The sequence below is a fragment of the Prosopis cineraria genome, unplaced genomic scaffold (assembly GCF_029017545.1).
Source record: "Prosopis cineraria cultivar Desert tree isolate PC_DT_omini unplaced genomic scaffold, ASM2901754v1 PC8, whole genome shotgun sequence".
NCBI lineage: Eukaryota > Viridiplantae > Streptophyta > Magnoliopsida > Fabales > Fabaceae > Prosopis > Prosopis cineraria.
Genome location: NW_026555339.1, coordinates 23,875,650 through 23,900,791, shown reverse-complemented (window position 1 = coordinate 23,900,791; position 25,142 = coordinate 23,875,650). Strand labels below are relative to the sequence as shown.

General features: G+C 30.5%; 1 protein-coding gene across 1 annotated transcript; it reads left to right on the top strand.

Moving 5' to 3' along the window:
• The first annotated feature begins 13,800 nt into the window (after positions 1–13,800).
• Positions 13,801–19,564, top strand: LOC129317208 (disease resistance protein RPV1-like). Its single transcript, XM_054961574.1, has 7 exons — positions 13,801–14,111; positions 14,389–14,912; positions 15,773–16,007; positions 17,405–17,707; positions 17,823–18,808; positions 18,892–18,952; positions 19,142–19,564. The coding sequence occupies exons 1-5, from the start codon at positions 14,085–14,087 to the stop codon at positions 18,177–18,179; spliced, it is 1,446 nt and encodes a 481-aa protein (XP_054817549.1). The 5' UTR covers positions 13,801–14,084; the 3' UTR covers positions 18,180–18,808; positions 18,892–18,952; positions 19,142–19,564.
• Positions 19,565–25,142: the final 5,578 nt, after the last annotated feature.

Genomic DNA, 25,142 nt, shown 5'->3' with positions numbered 1-25,142 from the left:
ATTTCCCTATAAATGAGATATTGGCTATTAAGTCATGACTTGGTTGTTGATAATTAGGAGGAAAAGTAAAATCCAGGATTCCCTTTTTATTTTAACATTTGATTTAAAGTTCAAGGTTCTCTTTCTTTCTCTGAATGTTTTAGTAAACACACTATTAGTCCAAGCAATTAGAGAATTTCTTTCTGCAATTGTTGTTCTCTCTCTAAATTATGCTTTCTTTGACCTAGTGCTTGGATGAGCTATTTAAGATTATTCATTTTAAGAAAGAGTTGGGTCTTCATGTATTTCCAATCTTTTTATGGTGTGGATCCATCTGATGTTCGACATCATCTAAGAGGAAGTTTTGCAGAAGCATTTAAAAAGCATGAATAAAAACTTTCACAATCAAGATAAAGGTACAAGATTGGAGGGATGCTTTGGAAGAAGTTGCTAACTTATTAGGTTGGCACCCTGACAATTGGTAATTTCTTTCTTGAACTTCCAATACATATCATGAATATTTTTTTAAATAATTTTAAGGGTGTGGGTATGAAGAATATTTCCTTTCATGTTTATTTTGTTTATGTGTAATTATAAAAAAATATTAAGGGTGTGGATGTTAATTACATTAAACTACTTAAAAATTGTTGTTAGCTATTATAATATGTTACATATATGGGGGAGGCATAGTTTTTTGTTTCTAGGGTTTTGTATTTTCGTTAAGACCCTATGGTTTTTTCATTAATTAAGAAATAAATATTCGAAGTTATGGCTAACTTCGGTCAATGTCACTAAGATCACATGTCACTAACTTGTAACATCAATGTTTGATGAAAATTGAGATTTAATTTGACCAAAATTGACTATAATTTTATAGATTGATTTTTTCATTAAAAAGTATATATTAACCTTGACCAATATTGACCAAAACTCTGGAGATTAAAAAAAAAAAAGTTTTCCCTTATATAAAATTCAAATACAAAATCTATGAAAAGTCAAATTATCTACTAATCATGATTAAATTGACTCACCTCATCAAACTTCATGCAAATCACCATTCATTTGAGAATTGAAGTGCAAGTTTTGAATACTGAGTCCTTTTTAATATCCAACTCATGAGTGCAAAAGAACGTTAATGCCAATAAAAATTATGGAGAGGCAATTTAGTAACATGATCACCTAAACAATTAGGAGCCCAAGTTATGCATCCAAGCTATTTAATATTGCATTACAATAATTTTAAAAACTGAGAAAAATGTATGGATGTCAAGGTTAACCTATGTTACGTAGTTTAACTAACAATTAATTTTACCCATGTGACCATCTTTTCTTTATATCATGTTAACCATTTTAGTTCATATAAAAGTTAAAATTCAATTGACTTAATTTTAAATATATTATACTTCATATTTCTTTGCAGGCATGAAACAAAACTCATCGAAACTGTTATTGAAAAAGTGTGGTCAAAAATATATGATGAACTTCCATTTGACTTTGAGAGATTAGTTGGAATTGAATCAAAACTTGCAGACTTTAATTCACTTGTAGAGAACAGATTGGGTGAGGTTCAATTTATAGGAATATGGGGCATAGGTGGCTTAGGTAAAACTACTCTTGCAAAAGCTTTCTATGACCCAATGTTAAAAGAGTTTGAAGTTCATTGCTTTCTTCTTAATGTTAGAGAGATACATGAACCAGAAGGTTTGGTTTCCTTGGAAAAAAAAACTTCTTTCTTCTTTGTATAAAAGAAGCATGGATGTGGATGACTATTCCAAAGGAAGGAAGTTGATAAAAAGCATGTTAAGCAATAGGAAAATTCTTCTCGTCCTTGATGATGTGAGTGATATAAGTCAACTTGAGAATTTGGCAAGAAATCAAAGATGGTTTGGTAAAGGGAGCTTAATAATAATAACCAGAGACAAGCATTTGTTATTATCACATGGTGTATCTATTTGGTATGACATCAAATTCTTGACTGGTGATGAATCCTTTGAACTTTTCCATCAAAATGCCTTTAAAGGAAGTAAGCCAAGTGAAGATTTTTTGGAGCTTTCTAGAACTGTGGTTAATAGTTCTATATGCTAGCGGCCTTCCTTTGGCACTCAAAGTGTTGGGTTCTTGTCTTTGTGGAAGAATTATAGAGAAATAGAAGGATGCTCTTGCTAAGTTGAAGAAGGTTCTTCCAAATAACAATTTGAAGATACTTAAGGTGAGTTTTGATGAATTAGATTATATAAAAAAGACTATATTATTGGATATTGCTTGCTATTTCAATGGGATGGCCAAAGGCCCTCTTATAAAAAATTTATAAATTTTGGATGAGGATCTTCACCCAACTATTGGAATGGATGTTCTTATTGACAAATCACTAGTAATTGATTCAGAAGGATGTTTGTGGGAGCATCATATACTTCAAGATATGGGAAAATATTTGTCTCTCAAGAATCACCTGATGATGCTGGCAAGCGTTCTAGGATATTGTCTTTTAAGGATGCCAATGATGTATTAGAAGGAAATAAGTTAACAACCTTAAGGTTTGTGACTATACATATACTCTTTATTTAATATTTTATTCTATCAACTGTATACATTAGTAACTTGATCAACTTATTATTTTATAGGGGACAGGAGCAATTCAGGGTATAGCTATAACATTAGAAGAAACATTTGATGTACTTTGGCATCCTAAAGCCTTCTCAAAGATGAGCAATCTCAAATAACTTAACATTTCAAGCTGCTCACATATTTATCACTGTCACTTGAATCTTTTGCATGGAATTAAGTCCCTTCCCAATGGGCTGAAAGTCTTAGGATGGGATGGGTATCCTTTGGATTATTTGCCCAATCAAACTCAACTCTATGAAATTGTTGTTCTAAAAATGCAACATAGCAAGTTAAAAGAACTTTGATGATCCATTCATTTAAATTGTTTGTCCTTAATTTAATAAATTTATTATTATAACTAGTTTGTCATATTTTAGGCTTATTATTTTCTTTTTGTTTTCTTTTTAGTTTCTACCAAGGCTGAAGTCCACTGATTTATTTCATTCCAAATACCTCATCAAAACTCCAGATTTTGATGAAATTCCTAATCTTGAGATATTGATTCTAGAAGGGTGTTCTAAACTGGTTGAAGTTCACCAATCTCTTGGAAAACATAAGAATCTTGTTATTATAAATTTGAAAGGCTGCAAAAAGGTTAGCATCCTTTCAAGAAAATTTGAGATGGACCGCTTAAAGAATTTTTTTCTATCTGGTTGTTCAAAATTTAGAAAACTTTCTAAGTTTGGAAAGGCTATGAAATGTCTCTCTATGCTTGATTTACAGAACATTGCTATATCCAAACAACCAAAATCTCTGGGCAATCTGATTGTTCTTGTTGAATCAAATTTGTGGGGCTGCAGAAATATAGTTTGCCTTCCAAATAATGTTCGTAGATTGACAGCTAGGAAGATTATCAAAATTTTTGATTGTTCAATGCTTTCAAGGATACAAGACGATTTGAATGAAAATGGAGCTTTGGAAGTTCTTGATGTGAGTGGAATTTCTAAAAAAGCACCATCACTTTGTGAATACAATAGTCAAGCACATTCTTCATCATCATGGAGTTGCGTGTCCCTTCTCAGCAAGTCATTTGGGCTTCAAAGGCCTCTAAGCTCAACAAATTTTATGTTGCACCTATCTTTATCATTCCTGAGCCAATTAAATTTAGGTTATTGCAAACTTCATGACGGATCACTTCCAGATGATATAAGCACGTGATCATCATTGAAATATTTAAATTTAAGTGGAAACAATTTCATTGACTTGCCATCTTGCCTTATTTCCAATCTTTCCAAGCTTCTAATTATTGGTCTCATTAATTGCCCTACACTTCGGTCCTTGCCACAACTTCCGTCAAATCTATTAACTATTCTTGCAAGCGATTGTCCATCAATGGAGCATTACATGTGTTTGCAGAAACTATGGGAGTTCATTGAGTCATTCCAATCTCTGGTTTGTTTTATTTGTCATTACTAGTTCTTTCACATTAATCATTATACTTCTTTATGGCCAATTTTTCCTTATGTATATGTTGTCAATTTCTATTTCATTGACGTCTTTATAGCTCGTTATGAAGAACAAAAACCTGTCATTTTCTTTCCGGCATATCAAATCCTCACACAAGATTTAGAAATTGAGTTTTTTTTTTAATTACTTGAATTTCTATTTGACTTGTATATATTTTCCGTTTCTTACACCTTAATTATTATACTTCATATTCAAACAACTGTTTTTTTTTTTAATCACAGCCTGACTTCTTCAAGCAATCTTGTCGTCTATTGACAATTGAAGGTAGTGAAGTGCCACCATGGTTTCAAATAAAAACCATTTTTGTGAGAAAGAAATCAGTTATCCAAATGTGTCATTCACAGTAAGCATACCTGAATATTGTCATTCAAGTGAATGGTGGGGTATAGCCTCATGCCTAGTGTTGAAAAACGATTTAGCATCCGCACACCTTGATTTGGAGCATCTTGAGAATATGTTTGGTTATGTTTGGTGGACTTACAGATTGCCTAATAAAAATTTTCAAGAAATTCACTGTGGCTATCGTTTGTGTATACAAACAAATTGCAGCCATCAACTCTATGTTATCTATGCTTGTTGTTCCTCTTTGGCTGCAAACCAACTTCAAATGGTACTTTTGGTAACTAAGACATCAAATTTTAAAATAAGGAAGTGTGGGTGGCGTGTATTGTGTAAAGAAGATGTTGAAACTTGGCAAACAAGAAGGGAAGAAGGATGTAACAGCAACAATGCCAAAATTTGGAATTAATAATTCAAGGTAGGCGCATCAACATTATCTTTTTTTTTTAAATTTTTCCTTTTTGAAGGATATCTCATGTTTTTTTTTTCTTTGTTGCATATATAGCACCAGCAACATTTGCATCAATTTCATATGACCAATGGCATTTGTTGTTCGAAAAATTATTGTATTATTAATCTCTACAATGTCACATAATTTTGATTTGATCTTTAAATATAAAATTTAAATGATTAATTAATTCAATCTTTATTATTATATGTTGTCAATATATTGTCACATGTGTGAAAATATTTAGCTATTTGTACTTTCAGAACTTAACCAATACTTGTAAAACTTTATCAATATATGGATCGGTTTAAAAACAAAAAAAAAATTGTAAACTGTACAGAATATAAAACTTTTAAACTCATTTGTTTGATCTATCATGCATGTAAGCCAGGCCATGTATAAGAATTAAGAAACTTCTATGCAATTCAAATGTAACTATAATTGAAGCATTTCTTTTTTGTTTATCATATAGTTTAGCTGAAAATTCACTGATCATAATAGCCAATTATAAAGTTTTTTTCCCCTGCTAGCAAGTTTCTCTTCACGAGACTTCCTTGTGACTGAAAGGCTGTTTTAGTTGGTTCTTGCTGTTGAAGCTTAATTTTTATGGTGAATGTGAGGATTGACTTCTCATGACACTCGTATTGATTTAGTGCGAGACTTCATGAAGTATATGGTGTTTTCATAATTATGCTTTCAAACTTGGAAACTAGTATAGAAATAGGTTATGAGATTACACATATGGAAACTTATATGACTAGAACATATGAGAGAATTTTAAAAATAAAGGTTCCACTGAATCAAAAGAAAAGAAAAATAAAGGTTTTCGTAAAGTACACATTTGGGAGATTTTTAAACACTAAAACACTCCTATACACCATTTCTTTGTATTATATTCTCTGGTTTATTAATGTGTGGGAACATTTATTTTGACAAACACTCCAACGAAAATGTTTATTTTCTTTACTATCAAAAAAAATTATTTTCTTTAAAAACATATGAATTTATGGAATCGTTTCTTAGGAGAAAACACCCCTAAAGTATCCTTATATTTTATATTTTTAAAATTCAAAACTATTCAGAAGTGAAAGGCGTTAGCTTAATTCATTCATACATGGGGTTTGTAGCAGCTGTAAAATCATAAGAGAATCAGCAAACTAAACCTAGTCAATGATACGATTAAATGCCAACGGGAGAGTATTCATAATATCTAATACTCCCTCTTTTGTTAAAAATATAAAGTATTTTTTTAAGCTGAGATATTAAAAAAAATATAAAGCATTAATTGTCTTTTAAGGTGCAATTAATAAGGCATAATTAATACTGTTTTTTAATTGAAACAACTGATTAAATAAAGATAAATATGAAAAGAGTGTGTAATTTTAAAGATAATTAACTAATTTATTATAAAAATTATAATATGATTAAAAATGTCTTATGATATTAAATGGATGGATTACAATCCCAACATGTCCTTAGCAGGGAAGATACGTACAGACCAGCGGAAGGAGAAACTTGGGCCAAATGAAAAAAGTTGAAAAAACAAATACACCGCGGATTGCATTGAGTTAATTTCCTCATGGAATTATAAAACACTGTAATTTGTTTGAAATGAGAATGAGAATAATTTAGCATTCCAAGTCATGGCAAATCAACCATGAAGCCAAGAAAAGTTCGAGAACCAACAAAGAAAAAAATGAAAATTAAATCTGAAAAATACGACAAAAATTCATAAAAATGATTGAAAATTGAAACAGTAGTGAAAACGGTATTAATTTTGCTCATCGCCCCCACAAACAGGGGAATACCAAATTAAAAATAGAGTACAGTAAGCATGACAATGCAAAACACAACCGAAATGAGCAATGTACAGGTGGTAAAACAGGGGAAAATGGACGATAGTTAAAAAAAAGGGAAAGAAGTAGAATCTCAAAACAATTAAATCTAGAAGAAAAACTACATGCTAATCAAAGAAGGATTTTGCTCATTATCGATCTTCCAATGTTTACTTATGTATGATTTATAAGTCATTTCTAGTATTTTCACCAGAACCAAATAAAATCTTTTGAACCATGTTAGTGTAAGAATTTAACAAGTTTTCAACTTTACTCCTATTAAATATACATATTTTAAACATAAAATACTCTAGCATTTTATTACATTTTTAATATTTAATAGGGACAAAAAGATAAAGATGGACACAATAATTGTTGAGGTACCTTAGAAATAAGACCAAAACAAATACCCTCTCCTTCTATCCTATAAATAAGACCAGATGAGTATACAAAAAATATATATAAAATTTCCGGTTACATCACTATATATTTTGTAAATAATTTTCCAAGGCTTCGGAAATTGAATTTTCCCACATACGGCAGATCAAAGAAGAAAATAAATCAAATGATGGGAAGCCAAAATTGAGAAAAAAAAGGGGGGGGTTTAAGAGATCAAATAGAAGATTTACCAAAACTGGATAGTGAAATCAGCTGCCGATAAATTCTCCTCTTGATCTCATATTATGGATACCTTCACAAGTGTGTCCCCCGTCAGCTTCTTCAAAAGCCCTTGACATGGATCCTGTTTTCCAAAAGTTTCCATGAACCAAGCCCCTCGAGGATATGATACAGATATAATAATGAAAACTCACTATCTAATCATTGTCAAAAAGGGTCCTAGAAAAGAGTATGTTGTATGGGAAGGTTGTTACTAATGGCAGCCTTACAAGTATATAGAGAATAACTTTGACATTTTTATCTAATGTGATTGCACATTTCAAGATTCAAACATGAAACTTCAAGATAAACGAATTCAACTCTCTCAACCAGTTGAACCAAACGCTCTTCATTCAGTATCTATTACTATTTTTATTGTGTGTCTCATACCTTTTTTTTTTACTGTAAACAATATGATTTTTCAAAATATAAGAATTAAAAACAATATTACGGAATTTTAAAAATAGACCATTCACTGTTCATACAATTGTTTTAAAGGAAAATGATGAGTCCCAAAAGACTAAAAGAGGGAATTAATCATATTGTTAGATTTATGATAATTTTTTTAAAATAAATTGAAAATTATATTTACAAATTCAGAAGTTCTAATTGCAAGTAAGAGATATAAACTCTAAATGTGATTCTTAATTTGCAATTGAAATTCCTATCTACAACTATCAAAATTAATATTTACAACTCATTCATTAAAAATTTTATTGAGAATCTAATCGTCATTAATTTCTTCTTTTAAAACTTTAGTGTCATTCTCCCATTTTAAAAGCCTTATGATGTAACTACATATTATGAGCCTAGTGATTATTTAAACGGGGAGGATTTTAAGATGTTAAGACATGAGATGCTGAGAGGATTAGTTTCCACAGCTAGACATATAACGTTAAAGGCAGAAATGGGCAAATTTTGGTGCCCTCCAAATGTATTGACGTATTAGATTTATTATAGATATATTTCCTACTTTTTTATAGGGGAATTTCAGTAAAGAATCATGATAGGAATTTTATTTTAAATTAAGGTCAATGAAATGTAAAATAATATTGCAGGATAAAAGAAATAAAATGAAATTATTTTTGTTTAAAAACGATTACATTACTGTTTATTTAATTTTTTTAAAGAAAATCCGCCAATCAAGGTCATGGAGCCTGGTGCACTGTCGCCGATAGCCCAACCTCCGCCGTGGCTTCCATTACTATATATGCATGTGACCTTGAATTAATTACATAAACAGATTCCTTTTGCTATACATCATAATATAAATCATTTTTTTAATAAAAATCCTACTTCGTCTAAAATATAAAATTTTGGATAGGTTATATGTGTATATTTTTTAAATTATATCCTTATTTTATTATATTTCATCTAAGTATAATTAATAAGGATGTTTTAAATAAATTAAATATTATATTTATTCTGAATTAACGTGAGACCTCTTCTTATCTCAATCGTGCAGTGTGAACTGCATCATGAGCCATGAGCCAAAGAAGCATTTTCATTTTCTCATGGATTTGTTGGCGCCAGATGAATTTCAAGTTGAAAGTTCCTGCACTAGAGAAACCTTCATTTAAAAAAGAGTAGGCAGAACAAACAAATAGAGAATTTACTAGGAGTGTTAATGCTTGTCCTTGTCCTTGTCAAGATAAGATTTTGTGAGAAGGAACAAAAATATGTTTTAGACGGGACATAGGATCATCATTGGGATATCTCATCCCATCCCGAATACATTATTATATTTTTTTCTTTTATTAATATTTAATATAATAGAGTCAAAAGTATATATTTTGTGTTTATTTATCTTATCTTTCTTACATAATCACCGACCCATTTATGTTATGACATTCAAGAATTATGTTGTTATAATATTTGAAGCTTGGAAGTCATTTGTGGTTAGTGTGTACTTGACATTAAATAGTGGTTGTTGTCATTGTGTTCTTTCACTTTAAATTGTTGTTGTAAATCAATAAGGTCATGTTTGCTTAAGAGGATGAAATAAAATGGAATTGATTGAAAAAATAAAAGTAAAGATAAAATGATTAAAGGGGACAGGTGAGTACATTCATAAGGGAGAAAGGTAGATTAGTTCATAGGATTGGGAGTCATGATTCATGAGATTTTTAAAAGGTGTGATAATTTTCACATATGTATAATATATTAATAAGTTTTATCATGTTTACTATGGGGAAAAGTGTAATTTAGTTCATTTTTGTCTTTATTATTTTAATCAATTTCATTCCATTCTATTCCAATAAACAAATGTGACTTAATTGAATTTATATACTCATGTTGTTTTGATTTTGAACTTAGTAAGTTATATAATTTAAAAAATAGTATTATCCAACTTGTTTTCATGTTTTGTCTGCTTTATCAAGAAGTCCCGATCCTGATCTAGGTCCCATCCTGTCTCAATCCAAAATAAGATTAGACAAGACACGGGACAAAACTTAAGTACAGCTCATGTTTCACTCTGTATCACCATTTGCATGCATGTGACTTCGAATTTCCCTAAAAACCGTGAGAGGAGGAAATAGATCGAATTGTCCAAGAAAATTTCTTGAGAGGAGGGTCCATGATATAGAATAATGTGTTCTAAATTAAACAATTAAAATAGAAGGGGAAGGGAGTTGCTGGGATGCCCCGTTAAAAAGATTTAAAATAACGTATTAACTGTGAGGTCTGAATAATTCGACAAAAGTTCCAATTCTCAAGATTTTATTAACATATTTAGTCTTTCCTTGTTCTTTGGTGCCAACATTTTTATATTAAAATGTCATATAAAGACATTTCACCAATATATATATATATATATATATAGAGTAAGACACAGCTGGATGGCAACTGACTTCGACGACTTAGGACCGAATCTTACGCCTTGGAGCTTCACATAGAAAGAAAGAAACACACACCACTCATAGATTTTGCATACACAAGAGACTGAAGACTGAACAGCAGGCCTGGCCTCAACATTATTATTTCTTCCTTCTGGTTCCTATTTTCTCCTTAGCTCTCTGTTTTTTGTTTTTTTAGATCTATTCATTGAACTCATTATTTTTATGTTTAGATCTGTCAAATCATCTATTCGCACCTCGTTGAAGTTTCTCTTATTTAGTTTTCTAATTCGCAGGTCAAATTTGATTCCATTCTGTTTTGCCTTCGGAACTGTGTGAGGACGTATCTGGCTAGAATTGTTTTTTGAGGTTTATTTTTGTTTACGAGATTATATCTAAAAGTTAAAACACATATTGACAACTTAAGTTTTATATGATTAGTCTTTGTTGTAAATTTCATTTTAGCATTTTAATAAAAATAAGTAAATGAAAATTGAGTTCATTAAAAATAAATCAATTACTAATTAAAGTTTAGATTTTCAATATAATTTATACGTGTTGGTAAAAAAAATTATATTTTTTATACGTCATTGAATATATATAATTTCAATCAAAAAATATTCAGATGAATCTACTTCACATCGTAATAGTAGAAAATTAAATCAATATATTTTTGAGATAACAAAACTCTGAAAAAAATGTTAAGTCTAACATAGGTAAATTAAACATAACTTATTTTTTAATAAGCATAATCAGTTAATATTATATATACATTAATGAAAAAATAAATTTATATTCATGCAATAGCTCAATTTTATAATTATATCCTCTGATCTTCATAAGAATGTTCTTATACAATGTAGCAAAAAAAGAAAAAAGTCAACAAATATAACTACAAGTATTATCATTTTTATCGATTAACTGTTAATATTACTTTTAACTAAAAAGATAAATATTTCTTTTTGTTTTTTGCAATAACTTGATAAAATATATATAATTTATATCTTTTTTTCTTTGTTAGCACACACGCGCACATATGACAGTGTAAACGAAAATGATGTGCACATCCAAACACCACCCTTGCAAAACGCGGAAAATTGGAATGAATGATTCAATGTACTGGTAGGCAACATAATGTATTTAATTTTTAAAGTTTTTCTTTGTTTATGGATATCTCATGCTTATTTTATTATATAGTATCAGCAACACTAACATCATTATATTCGCAGTCCAATTACATCTTACATTATATATATATATATATATATATAAAATCTCATAGAAAAAAAAAATTGGTTGAAGGCATAAGATCCAAGCCCAAGGACATTTGTTACGCCGTTCAAAAAATTGTATTATTAAATATTAATCTATACATTTTCACATAATTTTGATTCGATCTTTATAATAAAAAATTCAAATAATTTTATATTCAATCTTTGTTATTATGTTTTGTCCATGTATTGCTACATCTATGAAAAATATTTATCTATACTTATAAAAACCAACAAATCCTCATGAAACTTTATCAACAGGTACCTATTTAAAAAAAATTGTAAATGGTGAATGTACAAACTTAAAACTTTTAAACTCATTCATTTGATTTATCATATATGTAAGCTAGCCATAATTATGTTGTTGTATGTTATAATATTTGTAGCTTGGAAGTTATTTATACTTCTCTTTAAATCATAATGTATGCCTCATTCTGCTGGCGGAGGCTCTTAATTCCTGAACGTTCATCAGACTTGTTCCCAAGAGAGGATGTGAAGTTTCTCGGTCTCATCAGAAGAACTGAAGAAGAAACTACTATGCTTATCAATCTCGTTTAAGACTATTTTGGACAGGAGCTTCGTCCCTAAAAGTTTATTTTATTTTTAAATATAAGAGATGTCATGATATTTTTTAATAATTAAACAATTTTGCTCTTATATTGAAAAAAGGGAAGCTATATTAATTATGTGCTTTATCCATCACCATCACCATATTATTAATTAACATTATTAGGTAAAAATTAGAAAATTATTATAATTTAATGTGATCTGAACTAAAAACAACTTTTATTTAATGTCAATTAAAAATATCTTATATCTAGAACTATAATAGCTAGGCATGGCAGTAACCGTAAACATGCACATGACCTTGAATTTCCTTAAAAACCTTAAACTAAACAATAAAAATATAAAAGGAGTTGCTGGGATGCCCCGTTAAAAAGATTTAAAATAACGTATTAGTGTGAGGTCTGAATGATTGGACAAAAAAGTTCCGAGTCTGGAGATTTTATTAAAATATTTAGTCTTTCCTTGTTCTTTGGTGCCAACATTTTGATATTAAAATGTCATATAAAGACATGTACCAACAAAATATTATATAGAGTAAGACACAGCTGGAGGGCAATTCGGATTGGACTGACTTCGACGACTTGGACTGAATCTTACGCCTTGGATCTGTATATAGAAAAACACACACACCAGCTCATAGATTTTGCATATACCAGAGACTGAAGACTAAACAATTGTCTTCAACATTATTTGTTTCATCCTTTAGGTTCCTATTTCCTACTTTGCTCTCCTTTTTTTCAGACCTATTCCATGAAATCATTATTCTCAAGAAAATTATTTGCAGACAAAGACTAATAATAAGTCACCATTTGAAGAAAAAAACAAGCCTCTGTTATCATTTTAATAACAAATAATTTTATATTAATTTTTATTTGTGAATAATTCTTTTGAGAGGTCTTTGAACATGATTCTTCTAAAACACAATAATTAAATAATGGTGCTAAAAATTACAAATAAAAGGTGTATAAATGTTAAGTTGTATGTTCTTTGAATTTTTAATTGTAATTTACTTGGATAAAAAATCATTTTCTTTTTAAAGTCTCGCATAATGAGTCAAAGTACCCTGGTTAATTTGTTGTGAATTTTTCTAAATTTCTTTTCAATAATTGTAGTTAACTAGAGTACTTCAACCAATTGCAAATTAAACAAATCCTAATTAATGTATAATGAGCAAATAATCAATTTATTAATAAGGTGCATGAGAGCAAAATTAAATATATTGAAAAGTAAAGAGACTTAAGAAACATGTTGCTTTAACTTTGTAGATGACCATTCAAGTAGTGTACAAGATGGCCGGACGCTACTTTGATCGAAATTCTATAATATCTCTTAGAGATCCTCAATTTATTTACTCCTTCCTGATTTTGGAAGTCATTTAAAGAAGTTTTGGCTCACCAATGGTCAGTTTAAGAGAATCATTCAAATGTTTGAATATATGTTGAGATATTGCATTTTAGATTTTGAATAATTTTAAAATAATTTTTTTTTTTCCTAAACTTCCAAATCTGACTTTAGTATTTTCCAGGCTTGCCAAATTATCGGTTTTAATGGAGATATATGACACATGAATTTAAATAAATATAGAAGAAATTGTTTTAAGTTGAACAATAAAAATAGAAGAAGGATGGTGCTACAGATTCACCATTAAAAAGAAATTAAAATAATGCATTAACGATAATGGCAGAGGTTAAAAAAAAAAACGGTAAGAAACAGTGAGACACCGTAAAGCAATGAAAAGCATCGTCACATGGTTCTGTCCCTTTCATTCTGCAAAAGTGAATACTGTTGTCCGTAACACGGTTTGAATGAGAAGGCGTGAAGACTTGAGAGAAGACTTAGGCACTTGGCCTTCAGTTGATCTCGTGACTGCTTGTTGAGACTTGAGATAATTATTATCAGTTCAAGAGCGATCAAATCTTTTCATATTACTTCATCCTTCAGGTTTTTTACTTTCTTCCTTGCTTCGTTTAAGATTTCTTCAGTGAACTGAATGGTTTGGATCTCTGAGACTTCGCTTTTAATTAAACATCCAACGTCAACGAGATTGAATATCTACATAGATTCTGCTTCCGTTTAATTTATGCCTCAAGAGTGGATGAGTCTTGCGGTAAGAGTGAATCATTCAGTTTCCGTCATCTTTTCTTCAGTGAATTAGTTTATCTGCTGATTTGTGTCCTGGGACTTTGTGTGTCTGTTTTGCTTTCAAACTCAACTCGACGGGAAAATTTGCTATGGGATATTTACGAAACTGTGTTCACTTTCTTTCGCCTTCAGCAGTATCCGTTTCTCATTGCTACACTTTGTTGTTGAAGTTCCTATTTTGTTCGTTTGCGTGTTTATATTCTTTCTGATTTTGTATTTTTCACTTTTGTACTTTCGTTCAGACTCTGAATCCTTGCAATGGACTTGATGTTAATGGAGTTGTATGTTCTTCAAGCTCTTATGGATCAACTAAGAGACGGAAATATGATGTGTTTTTGAGTTCTCGAGGTGAAGATACTCGCACAAGCTTTACTGATCATTTATATGATGCTTTAAGGCGCAAAGGAATAAGAACTTTTAGGGATGAAGAAGGACTTGAAAGGGGACAATATATCAACCCAAGTTTACTACAAGCCATTGAAGAATCTTGTTCTGCAATTGCTGTGCTCTCCCCAGGATATGCTTCTTCAACATGGTGCTTGGATGAACTCCAAAAGATTCTTCATTCAAAAAAAGAGTTGGATCTTCAAGTATTTCCAATCTTTTATGGTGTAGATCCGTCTGATGTTAGGAAACAAAAGGGAAGTTTTGAAGAAGCATTCATGAAGCATGAAGAAAGATTTACACAAGACAAAATGAAGGTGCAAAGATGGAGGCGTGTTTTAGAAGAAGTTGCTAGCTTATCTGGTTGGGACTCACGGAATAGGTAATCTACACTTCTCTCAATAACTATCATCACTATTTTTTTTTTTTGGGTGAAAAATAAGGGTGTGGGTATTAAAATAAACTATAATAACCACATCAAGCTTTATTTATTTTCTTTTCTTTTTTCCGTTTTTCGAGAGTTATGTTACTTAAAATATTTCACTAAAATATAGTATAAGATTAATTTTAATGATCGACTTGGACTTGTAGGTCTATGCTTTGGTAAAATAGGTTTGTATTTGTAGTAATTGTATTGATTGTTGCTGCATTAGGTTTCCCAATTGAATTCAATCAAAATGGTTATTTTCTTTCAACGATATTGAATTTTAATAATATTAATAATATCTCTCTATTTTGAAATATCATTATTAATTAATGTAATCTTTACCCTACTTGATCAAGTCTTTCAAATCAATACATCCCTTATTGATGCATCTTTTCGACACCTAGTAGTTTAATTCAAATTTAGTAAAATAGCTATAAGGACAAATAGATTATATGGGGAGGCAATTTTGTAAGCCCCTCTCTTTTTTCCTTCTAGTCTTATTAATTAATAAGAAGAGAGAGAAGAATATTTTGTCTTATTTATAAGCAATGTCATTCATTTTTTATCACAAGTTTTTTATCCATTATTAAATATTGGCAAGGTAAAATATATTATTAAAATATGTATAGGAGTAAGTTTATACCCCAAAAATTAGTTGTAACCGGCATGGGATGCATACACAACCACACATCCCTACTAAGTTAAATTTAGTTTCACGATGAACTTAAAATTTTATAATTCAATTGACTTAAATGATCATTCTATTTTTAGATCAAATAACAAAGATCATGCAATCATTTTATTCTCCTATGCAGGCATGAAACAGAATTCATTGAAAGCATTGCAAAAGAAATGAAGTATAAGTTACATGATGAATCGCCATTTGATCTTGGTGCATTAGTTGGAATTGAATCAAAATTAGATGAGTTGGAGTCACTCATAGCAATTGATTCGGAAGGAGTTCGATCTATAGGAATATGGGGAACAGGAGGCTTAGGCAAAACTACTCTTGCTAGAGCTTTTTATGACTGGAAGTGCAAGGATTTTGAGGTTTGTTGCTTTCTTCATAATATCAGAGAGGAATACGAAAAGGGTGATTTGATTTCATTACAAGAAATCTTCTTTTTTTTTTGAATAATAAAAGAAGTGTGGAAGTGGATGATTGTTATGAAGGAATTAAGCTGATAAAAAACATGTTGGAGGATAGAAAAATTCTACTGGTCCTTGATGATGTGAGTGATATGGGCCAACTTGAATATTTGGCTCGAGAGCAAGGATGGTTTGGCAATGGGAGTAGAATAATATTAACAACAAGAGATATGCGTTTGTTATCATTATATGATATATCTGCTCAGTATAACATCGGATTCTTGAGTGGGGACCAATCCCTTCAACTTTTCCGTCAAAATGCTTTTAAAGGAAAAAATCAACCAAATGAAGGTTACTCGATTCTTTCTAAAAATGTGATATAATATGCTGGAGGACTTCCTTTGGTTCTGAAAGTGTTAGGTTCACTTCTTTGTGGAAGAACTTTAGAGGAATGGGAAGATGCACTTGCCAAGTTTAAGAAGGTTCCTCCAAAAGACATATTGAAGATACTTAATGTGTGTTTTGACAGATTAGATGATAAGGAAAAGACTATATTCTTGGATATTGCTTGCTTTTTTAATGGAATCGACAAAGATCATGTCACACAAATTTTAGAAACTTTTGATGAAGATCTTCACCCAAAACTTGGAATAACAATTCTTATTGAGAAATCACCAGTAATCAATCGTGAAGGGCGTTTGTGGGTGCATCATTTTCTTCAAGATATGGGTAAATATATTGTCCTCCGAGAATCATTTGATAAGCATTCTAGGATAATGTCTTTGAAGGATGCCAATGACGTACTAAAAATAAATAAGGTATCATCCCTTAAGTTCTTGTGATTGTACGTCCAGTCATGCACTCCACTGTTTTAAAAACCAAATCAAACTAGATGGTCAGACTAGTTAGACAATCAATCGGAGATGTTAACAAATAATTCACATGTATAAAATATGATTTGAGACTTTTTTTATAAAGATGTTGACAATTATAAATGAAAATATAAATACTTTTGAGTTTTCTTTTATATAATTTAATTAAGATCCACCTATGTTTGATATGTTATAAAATTATAATTTATATATTGTTAATTTACAATCATATTATGTCATTTTGCTAACATACTATAGTTTAATTTCTTATATATATATATATATATTTAATATTATTTTTATTTAATTATTGCATCACTAGTCCAATTGTTGGTATAATAACCAGTTAGACTATAAAAAAACTGAGAACCGCTGACTTTTTGGATTTAATGTCTGGTATGGCTTTTTAAAACATTGGTCCACTCATCATTTAATATTTCATTCCATGAATTTGGTACATTATTAACTTGACTTATTATTTTATAGGGGGCAGGAGCAATTCGAGGTATAGCTCCATCACTAGAAAAATCATCAGATGCACTTTGGGATCCTGAAGCCTTCTCAAAAATGAGTAATCTCAAGTTACTTATCATTTCAAGTTGCTCATCACATGTTTCTCATTGCCAATTGAATCTTCCTCATGGACTTAAATCTCTTCCCAATGAATTGAGAGTTTCTGAATGGGAGGGGTATCCTTTAGATTCTTTGCCCAGACATACTCAACTTGATAAACTTGTTCATCTAAAAATGCAACATAGCAAGTTAAAACAACTTTGGAAAGGAACACAGGTAATTATGGTCCTTCCATTTTAATTGCTTGTCCATAATGTAGTACACTTATTATTATAACTAGCTTTTAGTTTTGACGACTCACTGTTTTCTTGTTTCTTTTTTTCTTTTCCAGTCTCTAAAAAGGCTGATGTCCATTGATTTATCTCATTCCAAATACCTCACTAAAACCCCAGATTTTGATGGAATTGATAATCTTGAAACATTGATTCTCGAAGGGTGTTCTAACCTTGTTGAAATTCACCAGTCCCTTGGGCAACACAAGAATCTTGTCATTGTTAATTTGAAAGGCTGCATAAAAGTTAAAATCCTTCCAAGAAAATTTGAGATGGATCGCTTACAAACTTTTGTTCTATCTGTTTGTTCAAAAATTAGAAAACTTCCTGAGTTTGGAAAGGATATGAAATGTCTCTCTAAGCTTGATTTAGAGGACACTGCTATATCCAAATACCTGAATCACTGGGCAATTTGATTGGTCTTGCTGAATTAGATTTGTCAGGCTGCAAAAATCTGGTTTGCCTTCCAAATAATGATTGTAAATTGATAGCTAGGAAGATTATCACAATTTCTGGTTGGTCAAAACTTTCAAGGATGCCAGAGGATTTGAATGAAAATGGGGCTTTGGAAGTGCTCGAAGTGGGTCGTCGAATTTCTAATGAGGCACAATCAATTTGTGAGTACAATGGTCAAGCACATTCTTCATCATCATCGAGTTGCTTCTCCCTTCTCAGGAAGGCATTTGGGCTTCAAAGGCCTTCAAGCTCAATAAATCTTTTCTTGTCCCTTTCTTTTTCATCCTTGACCGAATTAAATTTAGAGCATTGCAATCTCTATGATGGATCACTTCCTGATGACATTAGCAGCTTTACATCATTGGCAACATTAAATTTAAGTGGAAACAATTTCATTGACTTACCATCTGGCCTCATTTCCAATATTTCGAAGCTTCAATTTATTGGTCTCTTTGATTGCCCAATGCTTAAGTCCTTGCCACAACTTCCGTCAAATCTATCAGTTATTCTCGCAAGTGGTAGTCCATCAATGGAACATTACATTTGTTCGCAGAAACTATGGGAGTTCATTGATTCATTCCAATCTCAGGTTTGTTTTATTTGTCTTTACTTGTTCTTTCACATTATTAATCATTAAACTTCTTTAACATAGCCAATTTTTTCCCCTTATAGGTTCATAATATCAATGATGTCTCAATATTAGATGATTCTGAAGGACGTGTGTTCTTTTCAAGTAAGGTGTTTGGAATTGTTACATGGGATTCACAAATTGGGAGTTTTTTTTTTTTTTTAATTACATGAGTTTCTTTTTTTTTTTTTTGGGACATAATATATATATATATATATATATTTGATCTCTATATATTTTCCACTTCTTACACATTAATTATTATTCTAAGACTTACGATTTGTTTTGTCATAGCCTGACTTCTTCATGCAACCCGGTCGCCAATTAATCATTCCTGGTAGTGAAGTGCCATCATGGTTTCGTAATCAAGACTACTTTTGTGAGAAAGAATTCAATGATCCAAATGTGTCATTCATAGTAAGCATACCTGATTATTGTCGAAGAAGAAGTGAATGGTGGGGCATAGCCATATGCTTAGTGATAGAAAACGATTTGGCATATGACGAAGAGAGTGACGTTGCTTGGTGGACATTCAGATTTCCTAATGATGAATTTCCAAATACGTATGGTTTCTCTTTCATTTGGTTACAATCAAATTGCAGTCATCAAGTCTGTTTTATATATATTCGTTGTTCCTCTTTAGTTGTAAACAAACTTCAAATGGTATTTTTTACTGGATGTAATACATTTGGAAATGATGAGTTACCGAAGTCTAAAGTAACGAAGTGTGGATGGCGTGTGGTGTGTAAAGAAGATGTTGAAACATGGAATGAGTGTTTGTACTAGCATCAGTGATGGAATCATAGTTAGCCCAAAACGCCAAGCCACCTAACAAAGTGCATAAAACAAGAACAAGTGCTTCAAGGTACGTATGACACACATTTTTATTTTAATTGAAAGTTTATATTTTATATTATTCCTTGTTTTCATGTCTTACAAAGTTTTTCTTATTTTTCGTGTGTTGTTTAATTTTGGTGATACTTGTATGACATAATTTAATTTCAATAGTCTGTCAAATGCCAAATTTGATCTTATGTACAATCACATGTTTAAAGGAGATGTAGGATTTGTAAAGGACATTTAAAAAAAAAGTCAAAATTTACGTTTTATTTATTTATTTATTTTATTTTTTTTTGTAAAATGTCTCATATTAAGAAATATGTAAATTTTATAGATAATATAGGAGTATCATTTTACTATAAACATTAAGTTAGTACTGTTTAAAACAAGAAAGTGTGGTTGTTGTGCAGAGATGTCAAAAGATACCAAAAAACTAGAGATAAAGTTGAGATTCATTGTAACAACTTAATCCCAATGAAGTTGAGAATAAAGAAGGCCGTAGCTGTTGGGAGTGGATTTCAAACTTCTGGCATTCCATTGAGCATCTCTTTCAGACTTGGTGCTAAGGTACATTAATTTCTAGTCTCTGTTTCAAGGTACATGTTTTGTTTGTTTTCAGTATAGTTGCTTAAATATCTGATGTTTAGTGAATCATTTTACAAAACCATACGAAGTAGACTTCCAGAAGATGATGCAGAGACAGTATTTCGTTGGTATAAGTATTTCTTAAAAGTGTTTGGATTGAATATCGTTCTTTTCATTGCTCATACTATTTTGCATATTTTCTTACCAATAAATTTTTTATTATTAGGCTTGTTTTAGGTATAAAAGAACCTTGAGGAATATACACCCACACACACACAACTGCTATACATACCTCTCCATACAGAAGTTGATACTATAGTTGATTAATTTCTGCATAATTTTTTATTTTGGTAAAATTTGATATTTCTTAAACCTCTTCCTTTATAGGTTGTGTGCACGAGTTAAATCTGCTGATGTATACATAACTTTGTTAATTCTATTGCTAACTTGGTAAAATTTCAATAAGTTAGACATTATATGAGTAAAATGGCCAGTAACCTTTCTGCTTATTTGCCCTACATATCTTGTCTTCTTCCTTTTGAAGCATCATCTATTACATATTTAAGGACTTTTTATTTAATGTCTTGCTTCTTCTTCTTCTTCTTCTTCTTTTTTTTTTTTTTTTTTTTTTGTCTTCTACTCATTTTTTATACAACTCATCATAAGTTTAACAAGCCAACACAAAAATAAGTGGAGTTCATGTACATGCCAGCCACCATTAAGTCCTTATAATCATATTTAAAATATATATAACTACTAACGTTCTAGACAAATGAAGCTAGAGAGATTTAAAACAATGAAAAAAAAGAGTAAAGGGACCAACATCAAAACATGCTAAAGATAAAGCAGCCAATAATTATATTTTTTTTTTAAAATGTATACACTCATGCACACAGCCATAATTGCTATACGTACCTCTTTACACAAGTTGATACTCTATATACAGTTAACTAATTTCTGCATAATTTTTTTTGGTAAAAATTGATATTTTTTTAACTTCTTTCAAAGGTTGTGTACATGCGGGAACTGGGAATTGTCCAAGACATTCAAGAAGCAAGAGCTAGATACAGGCTAGAGCTTATCTAGTTCCCTCTACTATCCCATCCTGAAATTGATATGAGAGTAGCTAATAAACTCGTTCACTTGCATAATTAAGAACCTTTTGTATGAATTTGAGCTTGTCTCTTACTTCTTTTTTTTTGTCCCCTTAGCGATTTATAAGGTATACGCTTAGTCAGTTCTTTGCTTCAAGCCTTGTTGTTTGGCCGTCATAACCAATGAAATTGATTTGATGTTCTATTGAATATGAAAAAGGAGTTGTGAAATTAGATTTTGAATTGTATTGTGCGGGCCTTAGGTACTTACATTGTGCGGGCCTTTGGTGCTAAGGTATATAAATTTGAGGTACATGTTCTGTTTGTTTTACTTAAACATAAGGTTTCAAAACAAGAAAAAAAATTTCTAATATATGCATACCAGGTGAAGGAGAGAATTTATATTTTGAAAACAGACAAAAGAACTTTGTAATCTGAACATCACTTCATGGGAGGGGAAGAGTAACTTACGTAAAAGATAAAACGTATATAAAACAAATTTAAAACTTCTACAAAGAAAACATATTTTATAAATAGTTTTCCAAGGATTGGGAAATTAAATGTCATACCCCAAAATATAAGGTACTGGCATGGATAAAATACGAAACTCATATCTCACAAGTGTTAACTCAAGAAACTTTAAATTTTAAACTATAAACACAGTTAATATAGAAATATGATTATTAGTTAATTTTTTACAATACTTTTCATTCAAACAAAAGTTGTTATTTCCTATAGAAATTTCAGTGGATAAATCTCTCCTAAAAATGAGACTTCTCCAGATTTCCTAACAACAAAGAACATTTGAAATAGAGGGGCTCCACTCCTTACCAATAATTATAGAATCTTATAAGGAAGACAAGGATTTTCCCTATAGCCTTCATGGAGCATTTAGGACTAGGCCAAGAAATTTATAGAAGATGAAATTTACATCAAATGAAATTTGCCTGAAATAATTCTTCCACTCCAATTTAGTGATAGATAAAACAACTCAATGAACACCTCGAGACATAGATTCAGCTACATCATCTAACACCAGAAATCTTTCTAATAAATAATGTCCTGATAATAAAATTTGAATGAATACATATGAACAATCATAATGGATTCCTATGCACAAACAAAAAGAGAATAGTTCAATATAACACAGTCACTTAAAATATTTCATATAACATAAATTCAAGAGCAGCTAGTTTAAAATAAATGAAGTTCTTTAAGACTCGCTTTCAAAAAATTGAATAGATCTATAAATAGAAAATGTATTAACATTTATAAATTAAAACCACTAGAGAAAATCCATATATAAGACAATTAAAATTTATTTTTTTAAGACTTAACAGAATAAATAACAAAAGTGGATCGAACGTGACTTATGCCATAAAAACAAACGTAGATACACAATCCACAAAGATAAGTAACTAAATGCAACCTAAGTTAAGAAACAAATGTGCACTATGTCCACAAGAGTAATAATAATCAAACATAACTCAAAGCCACAAAATCAAACACTAGATGAGACCCATGTATAACAAACGTGAGGATAGAGCTCACAAAAGTCAAACTAACTAATCATTAATCATAGCACAACAAACTAATGAAACTGCTATTAGCAATCAATAATCTACTTATAATCCTCTCAAAATCACATTTCAAACATGTAAGAAAATAATCACTGATTAAAATCTAATTTTCTCTTCTTAATAACAAACTCACATAAATTATTTAAAACATCAATTCTTTTGAATATAAAAGTTCACAATTAATGTTTCAAAAACTTCTTCACCAATTTTCATGATTGTTTTTATCAAATAAAAGAATTGATTTTTTTTTCAACTAGTGTTGATTTATTCTTTTTAAATTACATTACTTTAGCTCTTGAAGTCATGACATATACTTATAAGATTGATCAAGATGTTATCCACTTACTTGAAACATTTCCAAAAACATAACTTACTCCTAATTAGCCACTTTGTAATATTGTCTATGTCTTAATTCCCTAATGCCCAAAGGGACATTATTATTATTTCTTTTTATACATTTATAACTCTAAAATCTTCAATCCAAACAAATTTATAGAATTGGAAAAGAGAATCTACCTCAACCTCTCACAAATAAGAGTTAATCAATAAATCTTCAACAAACACTTACATAAATAATATTCAAAGTTTCCAACTCTTTCTCTAGAAAGTAGACAACTTCTACCATAACTTATTCAACATTATCAATCATTTGTATTCATTCATAATCTGCCATGCACAAACATTTTTTTTTTTATATGCAACCAAGAGCTAACATAAGAATAAACAAACTTGGTCCCTAAATTATTAAACAAATATCCTCTTTTCCCCCAAAATGTTCTAACTTCATGCCCAACATTTCATTTTAAAGAATAATTGCTTGCTATAATAATTTACCCAACAAGAATACATCTATCATATTTATATGCCACCTTAAACTAAAATTCTTCTTTCATACATTCCTTCAAGCACCTTACGTGCTTCCAAAATCAAACTATACAATCAGCCGTCTTACTTTTAAATATCTTTCCCAAAAATTTCTCCAAACATCTATGTAGATTTTCTATGATTTTCAAATTCATTTCTTTATCAAGAATAAATTAAAATCTATTAAAACTGAACCTGAATCCATAATATTAGTCTTTATACTTAATTATTCCATTCCAACTCTTCTACACATTTTTGCAAACATCTCATGTGCGTTAGCATTCAAACTACATCATCAAGCTTCTTGTTCCTCAAAGCTAGCTAAAAGAAACTCTAAATTTCTCTTCTATTCAACGTCCAGCAGCAAGAAGAGAAATTCCAGTTCATCACATACAAGCACATAGTAGGCAGGAAGGAAAATAATCAAGGACTGAACTTTCAGCCCAAATCACAATGCACATACTTATTCGAAAATAGGGAGAGAAGAGAGGGGATCAATACTCACAACGAAGTAAAGGAGAAATGGAAAGAAGGAATCGAAGTTCCCTCATTCACACCAAAACAGTATGATGTCGGACAGAGAAGAAGGAGCCCGGTAGTGCAGACAAGGGAGGAGGAAGGAGAATTCGACAGCTCCAACACCCCCACGCCTTGATCTGTAGCAGCGACAGCCACTAAAATCGCTCACTTGCCGGCAATAGGGAAGAGGAATGATGAGTGGAGATGAAGAGTGGAGGAAAAGAATTCCTGAAGTGCTCTCTCCAGCTCTCCCTCTCTGATCGTAGACGCAGAAAATAGAAAAATTGGGGGAGAGATGAAAAAATCTGATATGACGTGCTTTTTCCCCCAACAGGAGCAATTTGGTATCAAACATACTTCAGGACTATTACAATATCTGACTAAATTATCAATTACAATATATTATAATTGAAATAACTTACCAATTATAATGCAATACAATAATAAAGTAACAATATTAAAATTAATATATAAATCTAATATAATTGATAATATAATTAAAAATAAAAAATAAATAAATTGATTAAAAATCAAATGATGAAACTGATATATTTGTAATATATTATAATATGTGTGTGTAAATAAGCCAACTTGTTGGACTCGTATATTAAGTCTTTAAAACATAGGCCTTACCTATTTAACTAAATAAGCTTAATTAAAGGCTTGAACCTAGCCTAAACTTATTTAGTAAATAAGTTAGGTTAGGCTTAAAGTAAGTTAGGCTCCCGCTCTGGTTCATCAAACCACTAACACATCCTGTTACATTTATTCTAAATTTTATAAATATGTTATTATTTATTTTAATATTATTAT

Bases quoted from the DNA above. Each gene is read 5' to 3' on its own strand.
- LOC129317208 (XM_054961574.1), top strand. From the start codon at position 14,085: ATGCCTCAAGAGTGGATGAGTCTTGCG. The intron at 14,913-15,772 runs GTAATCTACACT...TCTCCTATGCAG, and splicing joins GGTTGGGACTCACGGAATAG to GCATGAAACAGAATTCATTG. The intron at 17,708-17,822 runs GTAATTATGGTC...TTTCTTTTCCAG, and splicing joins AACTTTGGAAAGGAACACAG to TCTCTAAAAAGGCTGATGTC.